The sequence below is a fragment of the Euprymna scolopes genome, chromosome 25, assembly GCF_053919585.1.
Source record: "Euprymna scolopes isolate OS-2025 chromosome 25, ASM5391958v1, whole genome shotgun sequence".
Taxonomy (NCBI): domain Eukaryota; kingdom Metazoa; phylum Mollusca; class Cephalopoda; order Sepiida; family Sepiolidae; genus Euprymna; species Euprymna scolopes.
The window spans coordinates 24,127,866-24,143,286 of NC_136506.1; the positions used below are offsets into that span (position 1 = coordinate 24,127,866).

At 32.6% G+C, this 15,421-nt stretch overlaps 1 protein-coding gene across 2 annotated transcripts in view; it reads left to right on the plus strand.

Annotated features, from left to right (window-relative positions):
* Positions 1-15,421, plus strand: part of LOC145247291 (putative monocarboxylate transporter 5) — a 61,650-nt gene that overhangs the window by 18,450 nt on the left and 27,779 nt on the right. For both annotated transcript variants that reach the window (XR_013863235.1, XM_080108911.1), the window contains exons 3-4: positions 8,842-8,985; positions 12,336-13,520. Coding sequence is in view for 1 of the 2 variants with exons in the window: in XM_080108911.1 (XP_079965037.1) it covers positions 8,842-8,985; positions 12,336-13,520 (1,329 nt within the window). In the remaining variant the exon portion in view is untranslated. The remainder of the gene's footprint in view (positions 1-8,841; positions 8,986-12,335; positions 13,521-15,421) is intronic.

The window sequence follows — 15,421 nt, forward strand, 5'->3', positions numbered from 1 at the left end:
TTGTAAAGTTCTTGGTTGGTGCGTATGGTTTTCAAACTTTTCTTACATATGCCACTCCGGATTCTTCTATATTTTTTTAAATCCTTTTTTAGTGTAATGGCCCTTTCACAGTCCTCTGTTAGTTTCTGGAGGGTTAAATCTTGCTCAGATTCCAGCTTAGACAACACTCGTCTGCGTATTTCTGCATTTTTCGTGGAAACTAACCCTTGAGCGAAGATTAGACATTTAAAATCTTCTACCGTTAGTTCTGCAAGCTTAAAATTATCGCAGTTTTTATTGACAACTGATGCGTATGTCAAATAATCTTGGTTGTCCATCTTTCTTAGATTCATGCACAGCCATCTTTTATGAAAAAGAGATATATTTGGATTAAATAATTCTTTTAGTAATTTTACAGCTTCCATGAACTCTAATTCCACAGTTTTTTTAGGTAATATGTAATCTACGAATTTGTTGTGTTCTGATGTACCCAATTTTCTGAGTAAGAGGCTCACTTTCTGACTATTTGGCCAATTTTTACAGTCCAGTTGAAAAACATCCTCGTATCTTGTGTAGTATGCTTCAAAATTCTTCTCTTCCTCAGGCACATAATGAAATGTGTCCATGCTATTAAAAATAGTTGTATGGGAGAAATTAACACTATCGACATTTTCTCGATTACTCTTTAGTAGTTCCAGTGTTTTAGCAAAACGTTCCTCTTGTCTTTCTTCATATTCCAATTGTAGTTTCTTATGCCTTTCTTCCTGTTCCAATTGCAGTTTCTTATGCCTTTCTTCCTGTTCCAATTGCAGTTTTTTCTGCTTTAATTGTGCCATTTTCTGCTTTTCTTCTTGTTCCTGCTGCCATTTCAATAATATGTCCTCTCTTTTCTTCGTGGTCAGCCTGTGCCTGTATTTGTGTTTGCAAAAACTCGTTTTGTGTAGCTTGTCTGCGTTTATCCCGCTCAGCCTGTGCTTGTAAAAATTGCATGAACATTTTTGATAAGTCTTCCATGTTTGTTTTTTTTTTTTAGTGTGTAGTTAAAAAATATTGTATACAATATACACCGGTTTGGGTTACAACAAAAAAGCAAATTGCTGTAAGCTCCTGTTTTCAATAATAATATCGCTGCTTGCAATAATATATTCTTTTTGCGAGTCACGCTGCAAAAAAAAATAAAAACAGGTTTATCTGGAATCACGAAATGGAATTGACTTTCCGTTTTAGGCACTTACTAATAAGTAACTCTTTCCACCAAATAAAAGTTGTTTTTTTTGTTTTTTTTTAATCGAGTCACAATTGAATAAATGTATGCAGTACATTTAGTTCTTTGAGTTTTTTTCTCTCTAGTATTTTAGTAATTAAAATACCTCTTAAATTGAGATTACCTTTTTTTCCGTGACGTTTTACTGTATTATCCGTTATTCAGTGACAACTTCAAGAAAAAAAATCCTTTCCTTGAATTTTAGTTTTAGCTGTGGTATTTCCTTTTAGTACCGACGTCAACCAAAACATTAATTAAAAAGTCCTTTAGTTGTTGTTTTGTTTACGGAGAACAGTAATTAGAATCCACTGGTGAACTTTTTTCGTAGGTTACTTCCTTGCTTTTCGTAATACGGGTCTGACCTGTCGTTTTTGCGACAGAACAAAGTTCGCTTTTCGTTTGCAAGTTGGTCCTTTAGTAAGATTTGTCGTGTAACGACAAACAAAAATTCACTTTTACATTCGTTTGCAAGTCGGATTCCCAGAAAACGGCGTAAATTGTCGCTTTTGCCACTTTAGAGTTTTTTTTTCACTTGAGTTGAAACTTCTCTTTAACGTAAAATCCGTTTGCTCGTCAACACTTTGCATTCCTTAAAAAAAATGGTCAACCTTTGCGTTGTACTTTTTTTTTAATAGTTCTTCGTAAAACTGTTATATTTGACGCTTCATATCTCGTCGCCAACTGTTGTGGTTGCAAGGTTGAACAATAATTAGTAAGGAAATACAATGAAGACGCAAACAACAAGATAACGCAATAATAAGTGTATTAAAGAAAAGGTATATTTACAATATGTACAAATGACGGTGTCGAGTCAGAGAGTCTTGGTGGGAGGACATGTACGCTCTTCGGCGTCACTTCCGGTGGCATTTGAGTAAGACACACAAAGGCCAACCTAGGCTTTCCATTTATAGTGTTATGTTATTCGCATATGCAAATAAGTGGTTGCCACCACAACAATAACAAATGCATCAACCTATTTCACATAAATATATCACCGGAGTTAAGAAAAGTTTAGCCTGGCCAATATCAGATGGGTGCCTATATGGGAATACTAGACGCTGTATGTAGAAAAGGGCATCGGCATCTCCCTGCAACAACTGCTAAAACATAACGTCGGCATTTTCCTTAATCGGGATATACATACGACTGGAAACTTTCAGTGAATGTTCCCATGAAACTTAATCCTCCAGAAGAAGCCGGTTTAATGCACCTAGAGTGAATGCCGCTGGTATATCAGTTTGTTATTTTCTGGACTTGATATTCCCATGAAACTTTCTCTTGCGAGAGAAGCTGGTTCAATACTGTGGACATGATGGCATTATCGTTTAACATATTGCCAACCTGCCTACCGTTACTGTTACTGTCTATAATATAGAATACCGTTGAGTGTTTTATTGGCACAGATTCTTGTCAGATCTGAATTCTAATCAAATAGTAAAAGTAACATAGCAATCAAAGCACATCAGATTGTCTGTGATAATACCACAACTTATAATCACAGAGAGAGACAGTCAATCAGATCAGACCATATCTCTCATTTATCAATTTAAATATACAACTGATCTCTCTTTTATTTATTTAAATATACAGCTGATCTCTCTTTTATTTATTTAAATATACAGCTGATCTCTCATTTATTAATTTAAATATACAGCTCTTCTCTCATTTATCAATTTAAATATACAGCTGATCTCTCCTTTATTTATTTAAATATACAGCTGATCTCTCATTTATTAATTTTAATATATAGCTGATCTCTCTTTTATCAATTTAAATATACAGCTGATCTCTCATTTATTAATTTAAATATACATCTGATCTCTCCTTTATTTATTTAAATATACAGCTGATCTCTCATTTATTAATTTAAATATATAGCTGATCTCTCATTTATTAATTTTAATATATAGCTGATATTTATTTTATCAATTTCAATATACAGCTGTTCGTTCATAAATTAGATTAAATATGCAGTTTATCTGTCATTTAATTATATAAATATACAGCTGATCTCTCATTTATCAATTTAAATATACAGCTGATCTCTCATTTATTAATTTAAATATACAGCTCTTCTCTCATTTATCAATTTAAATATACAGCTGATCTCTCCTTTATTTATTTAAATATACAGCTGATCTCTCATTTATTAATTTTAATATATAGCTGATCTCTCTTTTATCAATTTAAATATACAGCTGATCTCTCATTTATTAATTTAAATATACAGCTGATCTCTCATTTATTGATTTAAATATATAGCTGATATTTATTTTATCAATTTCAATATACAGCTGTTCGTTCATAAATTAGATTAAATATGCTGTTTATCTGTCATTTAATTATATAAATATACAGCTGATCTCATTTATTAATTTAAATATACAGCTGATCTCTCATTTATTAATTTAAATATACAGCTGATCTCTCATTTATTGATTTAAATATACAGCTGCTCTCATATATTAATTTAAATATACAGCTGCTCTCTCATTTATCAACTTAAATATACAACTGATCTCTCCTTTATTTATTAAAATATACAGCTGATCTCTCATTTATTAATTTAAATATACAGCTGCTCTCTCATTTATTAATTTAAATATACAGCTGATCTCTCATTTATTAATTTAAATATACAGCTCTTCTCTCATTTATCAATTTAAATATACAGCTTCTCTCTCATTTATCAATTTAAATATACAGCTACCCTCTCATTTACTAATTTAAATATACAGCTGCTCTCTCATTTATTAATTTAAATATAAGGCTGCTCTCTCATTTATTAATTTAAATATACAGCTGCTCTCTCATTTATTAATTTAAATATACAGCTGCTCTCTCATTTATTAATTTAAATATACAGCTGCTCTCTCATTTATTAATTTAAATATACAGCTGATCTCTCATTTATTAATTTAAATATACAGCTCTTCTCTCATTTATCAATTTAAATATACAGCTTCTCTCTCATTTATCAATTTAAATATACAGCTACTCTCTCATTTACTAATTTAAATATACAGCTGCTCTCTCATTTATTAATTTAAATATACGGTTGCTCTCTCATTTATTAATTTAAATATACAGCTGCTCTCTCATTTATTAATTTAAATATACAGCTGCTCTCTCATTTATTAATTTAAATATACAGCTGCTCTCTCATTTATTCATTTAAATATACAGCTGATCTCTCATTTATTAATTTAAATATACAGCTCTTCTCTCATTTATCAATTTAAATATACAGCTTCTCTCTCATTTATCAATTTAAATATACAGCTGCTCTCTCATTTACTAATTTAAATATACAGCTGCTCTCTCATTTATTAATTTAAATATACGGCTGCTCTCTCATTTATTAATTTAAATATACAGCTGCTCTCTCATTTATTAATTTAAATGTACAGCTGCTCTCTCATTTATTAATTTAAATATACAGCTGATCTCTCATTTATTAATTTAAATATATAGCTGATTTCTTTTTGATAAATTTAAATATACAGATTTTCGCTAATTAATTAGATTAAATATGCAGTTGATCTCTCATGTGTCAGTTTACATATATAGCTGTTCGCTCATTTACTAGGTTTAATATAAGCTGATAACATTTCTATAGCTTTAAATTATTACTGATCTTTGGTTCATGAGTTCAAATATGCAGCTAATCTCTTTTTTATGAGCTGATTTTTCATGTATTAGTTTTCATATACATCTAATCTTGTTTTTATGATTTTAAATGCATAGATGCCATTTTATTTATCATTTTAAGATATAGTTGATCTCTAATTTATCAATTAAAAATATACAGCTGATCTTTCATTTATTAGTTTAATTATACAATTTAATTTTACATCATCAACGCTCTGATACCCATCTGGCATCAATTGATATGGATGGCTCTCGTCTAGGAGAAGCCCCATGTTTTGACAAGCTTCTGAGATTGACCTTCACTCCTGATCTGAAATGCAACACGTACATCAAGTCTGTTGCCAAAGTCGCTGGAAAGATGGTGGGATCCTTCTACCGCCCCAGAAGATATCTCATTACTGATGCAATTCTCTATCTATATAAAAGCCAAGTATGTCCAAGGATGGAATACTGCTGCCATATCTGGGCAGGAGCTGCTAAAAACAGCCTATCCTGCCTTGACAGAATACAAAATAGACTTTGTGGTTTAGTGGGGGATGCCCTTTTCTCTTCCCTGCAATCTCTCTCCCACAGAAGAGACGTTGCAAGCCAATCTTTGTTTTATCGTTATATCCATGGCAGGTGCTCGTCTGAACTCCAATCTCTGGTCCCCCCTCGCCAATCTTTTACGAAAAGTACCCGTCTAGCTGGATCCACTGTCAGAAACTTTCCCCACTCTTTATCTATGCCTACATCAAAACGTAGATTCCATGAACAAAGCTTCTTTCTTAGAACTGCACGCCTGTGGAACTTTGTTCCGTCTGCTTGCTTCCCACCTGACTACAACCTGGATGTCTTCAAGTCCAACGTAAACAAATTCCTGATGAACCGCCTCCTTGGGTAGACACTTTATTAAATCTCCACACTAATGTACTGTACTTACAATAACCCTTATCCCTGAGTGGCTTCCGGGCCTTGATAAGTGGTGACCACCTTGTAAAAAAAAGCTGATCTCTCTTTTATCAGTTTAGCTATAATGTTGATCTAGAAGTTGATCTCAGTTCGGTCGTGGACTGGTTAGAAATGGTTTCTTTCGTTTAGCATTGTTAAGTCCCAAGTCATATCTTTCAATTGTACGTGTGCCCTTTTTTCTTGCTTAAATTATAATGTATGACGTTCTTAGATTAGATATATTAGATCCATTGATCTCTATCGTTCTAAACACATTCTTACCCATGACGCTATCATTTATCTCTACACATCTGCTATCATACTATTTATAGAATAATGTTGTTACGAGGTGCTTTTAATAAGTTTCCAGACGTTTTATGTATGTGCACTTTTATTGAAAATACACATATAAAACTCTCATCCCCTTCGAAGTAATCTCCTCCGGCTACAATGCAATTGTTTTGCCGTTCCAACAATAAGAAGGCCCCATGTAAGCATTCTTGTGTGAGCGTGTAACTGACCCTCATAACAGCCTATTTCATCTCCTCAATTGTCTAATAACGGCAACATCGGAGATTTTCGTTGAGCTTAAGGAATAAGAAAAAGTCACAGTGAGCAAGGTCTCGAGTATAGGGAGGTTGAGGAACTGTTTTGATGCCCATTTTGATCAAATAGTTTGTAACAAGGATGGAGTTGTGGACTGGCACATTTGCGCAAATCTTCCGCATCGTCAGTTCCTTGTGAATAATTGTGTGTACAGTGTGCACACCGACATCAAACTGTCCACTTATTGTTTCTATGGACACACGACGATCCTTATTCATGAAATCATTTACTTGGTCAATCAACACTGCTGTTCTGACTTCTTCACTCCTTTAAAAAAAAGTCTCATCATCTCTCAAAGACTCCTTGCCTTCCTTGAATCTCTTATGCCACTCAAAAACTGGTGCTTAATTTATGCAATATATTCCAAAAACAGTCTGAAGGAACCCATACGGTCCTCTGGTATTTTTCCAAGTTTAAAACAGTACTTTATTGCATATCGTTCTTCTAAACTATCCTAACGTCCGGATGGCATTTTCGAGATTCACCAGCTGTGACAATCAGGCTTTAAGAGGGTACATTCCAATTCCTGCTATACCTGTTTATTTGAACAGGAAACCATAAGAATTGGTCAGGCATCTGATAAGATGCATACAATAACGTACTTAATTTCCAAGTGTCTACGACAATATTAACTGCCTGTACAAAAAGTCTGCCAACTTATTTAAGGGATCTCGTACATTATGGATGCTGCATCGCTCTCGCATTTGAGGGTTCTTGATAAGGTGCAGTAACGTATCTGTAATTATATTATCGCAACCTGTTTCATCTTCTCTACAATCTCTATTGCTAACAAACGTGATGTTAATGATTGCCTTAAATACTATTATGGTCTGTTGTCCTCTAGAATTGTCTCATCTCTTCCATACTTCCTTTTTTTCAGCAAAGTTGGCTCGTTGCTACAGTCGTCAGCATCACTTCTTTATTTTGATACCTAATTTTAATACAACTTCCGATTCCAGTAGATTAGTTTCATAGAACTGCAGACTTGAGAAACCCTTTTTCTGCTGACTGCATTTCTCCTATCTCGAGCCAATATGTTTCTCCTGTGATTGCGAAAATCATTTTCCGTTCTTGTTAGTTTCTTGTATCAAGTGACTTCATGCCTTGTCTGGAGTGATTTCCATAAAAACATTCTGCTTCATGAATTCGGCATGGCACAGATTTAAGACCAAAAGATAAAACAACTATAAAATATTTAAGTGGTTTATTAGTAGAAAAAAATCGTTGTAATTCTTCACAGTGCTTTATTTACGCAGGTTCTAAGAAATAGAAGATCCTTCAATAGGTACGAGTAATTCATAAAAAAAAATCATTTGCAAATTCATCATCATCATCGTCGTCATCATCATCATCATCATCATCATCATCATCATCATCATCATCATCATCATCATCATCATCATCTCCTCCTCCTCCATCATCATCATCATCATCATTATCATCATTATACTTTCCTCCTTCATCATCATCATCATCATCATCATCGTCGTCGTCGTCGTCGTCATCAGCATCATCGTCATCGTCATCATCGTCATCATCACATCAATATTCATCATCATCATCATCATCAGTATAATCATCATCATCATCATCATCGTTATTATCATCCTCATCATCGTCGTCGTCATGTAATTTTCATTGTTAACAAATCATTTAATTCACTGTTAGTGTGAACAAATACTTGTTCATTTTTAGTGAAAATTAAACGGCATATTAACCAGTTGCTTCTTTTTCTCGACATTGCTTGAATGAGGTGCCTAAATACCACACGAGTATAGAATTAGTGGGAGAAGTTGTCACACATTTGTCGTGCATTAATTAATCGCAGATAAACAGTAAAATTCACACGAATTGAATTAGTATTAAAAATAACCGTTTATAAACTATTTAATATATAAACGGCTATATGTCTGTCTGCGTGTTGGCCTGTCTGTCTGTCTCCATATTTTCAAAATTTATTTCTTTCAAAACTAAAAAGATTGGATTTTACTAGCCGTTCTTTTATGGGTCTTTAGCAAGTTAAAATTGTTTTTAAGGAGTCAAAAATAAGTACAAAATTGAAAAAAAATCGTTATACATTTTGTGCATTCACTTTAGTTTAGTTTTAATTTTTAATCAGTTCATATGCGCGTCACGTTGGTACAGTGGTAACGTCACCAGCTTTAAATGCGACCGTTTAGATTCTAGCTGATAACACCCAAATACTTTTTTTTTTTTACTTTTGAAATCACGACTCTATAATAATATATACACAATCTGGACAAATTAAAATATCATATTTAAGCGTATTTTACGTCCGGGCAAAGCCGAGCGCCCCCCACCCCCACCCGCTAATGAAAGATATTTAATTTTTGTATAGTCTAATATTTAATTACTTTATTGTCACAAACTATCTCTATTTATACTTTCAGCCCTGTTGGTGTTAAACTGTTTATCGAAATCTCTCTCATCTCGAACGATGATAATCATTGGATCAGTTCTATGTGCTTTGACTTATATCCTTGATTCGCTGGCCAAAACCGCATCGATATTGCCGTTGTTTCATGTGTTAACGGGTAAATTCATTTTGATTTATTTCTATTTCTTATCATAAGCATGCACAAGGACGGGACTTGCTTCTATAACATTTCTACAAATACCTATAAACTTTTATAAAATTTCCCTACTGTGGAATTCTATAAAATTTTTCGATTGTCTATAGGCTTTTATAAAATTTCTCTAATACCTGTAAACTTTAGTAACAGTTCTCTAATACCTATGAACTTTTATAAATATTCCCTACGAACTATAGAATTCTATAAAATGTCTCTATTGTCTATAGGCTTTTATAAAATTTCTCTAATACCTGTAAACGTTTATAACATTTCTCTAATACCTGTAAACGTTTATAACATTTCTCTAATACCTATAAACGTTTATAACATTTCTCTAATAACTGTAAATTTTAGTAACATTTCTCTAATATCTATAAACGTTTATAACATTTCTCTAATACCTGTAAACTTTAGTAACATTTCTCTAATACCTATAAACTTTTATAAATATTCCCTACGAACTATAGAATTCTATAAAATGTCTCTATTGTCTATAGGCTTTTATAAAATTTCTCTAATATCTATAAACGTTTATAACATTTCTCTAATATCTATAAACGTTTATAACATTTCTCAAATACCTGTACACTTTAGTAGCATTTCTCTAATACCTATAAACTTTTATAAATATTTTTTACGAACTATAGATTTCTATAAAATATCACTATTGTCTATAGGCTTATATACAATTCCTCTAATATCTAGAAACTTCTTTAGCATGTCTCTAATACATGTAAACTTTTAGAAAGTTTCTCTAATACCTATAAACTTCTAAAAAGTGCTCTAATGGCTAATTTTTTTATAAAATTTCTCTAATACCTATAAACTTTTATAATTTTTTTTCTGTCTATATACATTTATAAAATTGCTCTACTATCTATAAAATTCAATAAAATTTCTCTAATGTCTATAAACTTATATAACATTTCTCTAATACTTATAAACTTTTATAAAATTTCTCTAATACCTATAAACTATTATAAATTTTCTCTACTATCTATGGACTTCTATAAAATTTCTTTAATGTCTATAAACTTCTTTAAAATTTCTCTAATACCTATTCGTCATCGCGCGAAAGAGCAGGAGACAAAATTTTTTAAATAATAATGATAATAGAATAACAATAACAAAGACTTTCGCTGGCGAGCACTACTATTGACCGTAACCAGTTATAAATCCTTTTGAAATTTCCATCGCTATTTTTCTCGTTATGTACTGAATATTTGTTAATGAAACCTATATGAAATATGTTCCTTATTAAATTTTAAAGAATTTCTATTCTGAAAGAAGTTTAAAAAAATTTATCTAAAAAAGTTATTTTAAAATTTTTGTTTAAAAAAATCAGATTTTCTCATTATTCAGGCCTGTATTACAAAGAGGGGGTTGCAAAAAAGAGTTGTGGTGTGAGGAGAAATGCAAACTGAAACAGAGAGAATATTCAGACCTGTAATGATACAAAGAGGGGGTTGCAAGAAATGAGCTGTGGTGTGAGGAGAAAAAGCAATTAATGATATAGATATAAAATGTTCAATTATTTTTTAAGTGCAACAGAATGTACACTACATAAAATAAATCCAAGGTAATTTTTTGATTCCATTTAAATTAAATTCTTATACCTTACTTTGTAAAATTTATAAAAGTGCACTTTGAAGATAAATAAATTTCAAATTGAATCTTGTGCCTTTATTTTTAAAACCTATAGTAAAAACATTTTGTTTAACAATTTTCATGATAGACCAGCATTTCAGCCTGGCGTTAGGAGGTGTATGTTGAGAAAAAAAAAGCGGTCAATTTTTTTAATTTTGACCCCTTAAAAATTATAGTTTTGGGCTCAAACTAAGTTAATTAGTTAGATCCATGTCCAAGGACCTTTAATCTAAAATTTCAAGTGTTTAGACCCAAAATTGTCGGAGGAGTTAATAGAGTTCTCAAAGGTCAAATCGTTGAGCTTTGACCCCTGAATCTCCAAATTTCTGGCAGAAAACCGATCACATCGATTTTCCCAAATCTCAGTACGCTGTATATCAATTTTCGAGTGTGTAGACGTAAAATTGACAGAGTTATTGCGTAGGGAAATGTACACACACAGACACACAGACGGACAGATACACAGACGGATACACGGACACGTTCACTTTTATAGATATACTAAATGGGTGCCCGGCTTTGCCCGGTTGTTTGGAGGTGTATGTTAAGCAAAAAAAAACCAAAAAAAAACAAAAAAAAAAACAACAAAACAACAAAAACGGTCAATTTTTTTTTAACTTTGACCCCTATTATGACCCCTTAACATTTATTGTTTTGGGCTCAAATCAAGTTATTAAGTTAGATCCATGTCCAAGAAACCTATATCTAAAATTTCAAATGTTTAGATACAAAATTGTTCTCAAAGGTCAAATCGTTAAACTTTGACCATTTAACAGCCAAATTTCTGGCCGATAACCAGTCACAGAGATTTTCACAAATCTTAGTACCCTGTATATCAAATTTAGAGTCCGTAGACTAAAAATTGACAGAGTTATTGCATAGGGAAATGTACACACACACATACTCAGCCACACAGACACGTTCACTTTTATAGATAGATAGATAGATAGATAGACTAATAGATTAAACAAAAACATATACGATTACATAAATATATGTGGAAACAATTGTTTATTTACTGTAAAGATTTTACGCAAATATTATGCAAGTATAAATGATGTAGAATATCTGCATGAATATAATTACACGTAATATTTAACTCTAGATGATCATCCCATAAGAAAACCGAAAAAACTAATAGGGAATTAATTAAAATGAATGTGAAAAAATATGCAAATTAGCTAGACCTTTTGCTAGTGAATGCATTTCCACAACCCATATATAAGGAAATTGTATTTTCTTTTAAATAAATAGAAAAGAGGGGTTTTAATATCAATATCAATACACACAAAAGAAACCGAATTCATAGGAGTTTATATATATATATATATATATATATATATATATATATATATATATATATGAGTGTGTGTAGATAAATATATATATACATATATATATGTGTGTGTGCGTGTGTGTGTGTGTGTGGTCAATTTAGATTTCAAATACTCCAAAATGCATTTCTTTTGGAGACTGCTTAAATTATTTTTTGTAGTTCATTTTTGTTCCACTCAAATAAAAACTTTCTTAAGTCATTACAAAAAATATTATTTGGGTTTATTAAAACAAGACTTTGATAAATTTTTGATTTTTACAAAATTCGTCATAAGATTCACTTATCACTTTCGAATTTCAAATAACGTAATTTTTTTTTTTTTTTTCAGGTTTCGGGCTTGCTTTTATGTACGGTCCAAACTACGTGAACATTGCCAATTATTTTAATAAATATCGCGGATCAGCCACTGCCTTTGTGTCTTGCGGCTCAAGTATTGGTCAATTGCTATTCTCGCCTCTTGCCGTCTTACTCATCTCTGAGTATGGAATTAATGGAGCGATGTTATTAAGTGGCGGGATTTTCTTGCAGTGTACTATATTTGCCATGTTATTAAGACCACCAAGCTTTTACGAAAAGACTCTCCCTAAAGATCAGAATTCAACGAAGATCTCTTCAACTTTTTTATCTTGTTTGAATCGCGAAACGACTAAACCTGAAAGTTTGGTTATGAAACATGACGGATCAAAGCGTATACATAGAAAACTTAGTTCAAATCTGTTAGGCTCAACTTCAGACTCAAAATGTTTGAGATGTACGAACTCTCAAGAGAAGACAGATACGCGTTTAACTGAAAGGGAAGTTGAAACTGAAACAGAAATGAAGAAACTGGAAACTAATGGCGAATTATCTTCAAGAAATGAATCGTATCAAAATATGAAACCGTTGGGGGACGTTCAAACCGTCGATAATGAACAGGAAATACGAGATTTTATAACTTTCAAGCAAACTGAACCGGAAGGTTCGGCTTCTGAGTCGTTTTTGATGAGCGCCAACGAAAACGTCAAGCGCGGACAGCAGCGTTCAAATTGGCGGGAAATTATCGGATTCGTTGGTTGCAAGCTTTTCAAAGAGAACATTTACTCCATGTACTTTGTGGCCTCTTCCATAAGCATGACCGTTTCTCTCGCACCTCAAACTTACTTCCCCTCTCACGCGAATGATATTGGGTTGGACGAGAAGGAAGGGGCATTTTTCGTGGCCGTTGCCGGATTCGCTGATCTCGGCGGACACATCCTTACAATGTTGATCGCAGACAGAAAATTTCTGAACAGATCTCGATTTCTTGGTGTCGTACTTATTTCTCACGGCTTAATTGGTTGCTGTATCCCTTTTTATAAAAGCTTTTGGACGTTTTCAGCTTACTGCATCAGCTACGGGGCGTCTGGTGGCATTGTGTTCTCCATGTCACCCTCAATATTGATAGACTTTATCGGCGAAAGCAGGTTTTCGCAAGGTCTCGGATTTGTCTACACATTTAACGCAGCGCTTGCATCCTTATACTATACCCTTTTAGGTAAGTGAATCTCATTTCATTTTAACCCTGATTGAATTTTCCATATTAATATTTTAATACTATTTTACAAACAGTAGGGATATCCGGCGTTGCCCAGAAAGGATATCCAGTGTTGCCCAGAGAGAATGATAATTTTATAAATAACAAGGAGAAAGATAGAAAAAAAATATAGTAAAATTCCAAATTGGAAAACTCACGAACCATATGGAGTGCAGGAATATTGGATCTAAAAGCTCAATAACTTGTATTTGAGGCTTGAATCTCACATTGACAGAATTGTGATAGAAGATGTAATTCATGAATACATGACACATAGACGAATAGTGCTCTGCCAAAATGATACATAAAAGGGCACTGCGGTGGATAGCTACCGATCCATCACCCGCGTTTTAATGATGTGGAAAATCATGGCAATCATTTTTGCAGATAAAATTTACCAACATCTCTAATAGCAAGGATTAGAACGGTTTATGAAATTCCACACAAAGGTACTTCATGTGCCTGGAACTGTTTTGGATATATTGATAACCGAACTAATTTATATATCTATAAAAGTGAACGTGTCAGTCTGTCTGTGTGTCTGTGAGTCTGTGTATATTTCCCTACGCAATAACTGTCAAAGTTTTAAAAATTGACTGCTTTTTTTTTTTTTTTTTGCTCAACATACACCTCCAAACACCCGGGCAATACAGGGCTGAAATGCTAGTATATCTATAAAAGTGATCGCGCGCGCGCGTGTGTGTGTGTGTGGGGGGGTGCGTGTGTGTGTGTGTGTACATTTCCTTACGCAATAACTTATATATGATATTTGGGAAAATCTTTGTAATCCGTTTTCGGCCAGGAATTTGGCTCTTAATGAGTCAAAGTTCACCGATTTGACTTTTGGAACTCTACCAAACTCCGCCGCCAATTTTGGGTATAAACAATTGAAATTTTAAATATAGGTTTCTTGGACATGGATCTAACTTAAAAATTCATATTGAGTCCCAAACAATAAATTTTAAGGGGTCATAATAGTGGTCAAAGTTATAAAAATTGACCGCTTTTTCTTTTTGCTCAACATACACCTTCACACACCCGGGCAACGCCGGGCTGAAATGCTAGTCTATCTATCTATCTATCTATCTATAAATTCGTTTTTCTTTTGTATGTATTGATATTCATATTAAAAGCTGTCTTTTCTAATTATTTAAAAAGAAAATACATTTTTCTTATATATGGTTTGTGGAATTGCATTCACTGGCAAAATATCTAGCTAATTTGCATATTCTTTTAAACATTCATTTTAATTAATTCCCTATTAGTTTTTTCGTTTTTCTTATGAAATGATAAATTTTAGTTAACTATTATGTGTAAGTATATTCATGCAGATGTTCTACATGATTTATACTTACATAATATTTGCGTAAAATGTTTACAGGAAACGCAAAGTTTTTTCCATATATAATTATGTATATGTATATATTTTTGTTTAATCAATATATCTAGCTATATATATACATATATCTATAAAAGTGAACGTGTCTGTGTGTCTGTGTGTGTGTGTGTGTGTGTGTACATTTCCCATGCAACAACTCTGTCATTTTTTAGTTTACAGGCTCGAAATTTGATATACAGGGTACTGAGATTTGGGAAAATCTATGTGATTGGTTTTCGGCCAGAAATTTGTTTGTTAAGGGGGTCAAAGTTCAACGATTTAACCTTTGAGAACTCTACCAGACTCCTCCGACAATTCTGGGTCTAAACACTTGAAATTTTAGATATAGCTTCCTTGGGCAGGTATCTAACTTACTGACTTGTTTTGAGCCTGAAACAATAAATGTTAAGGGGTCATAATAAGGGGTCCAAATTAAAAAAATTGACCGTTATTTTTTTATTCTCAGCATACACCTCCAAATACC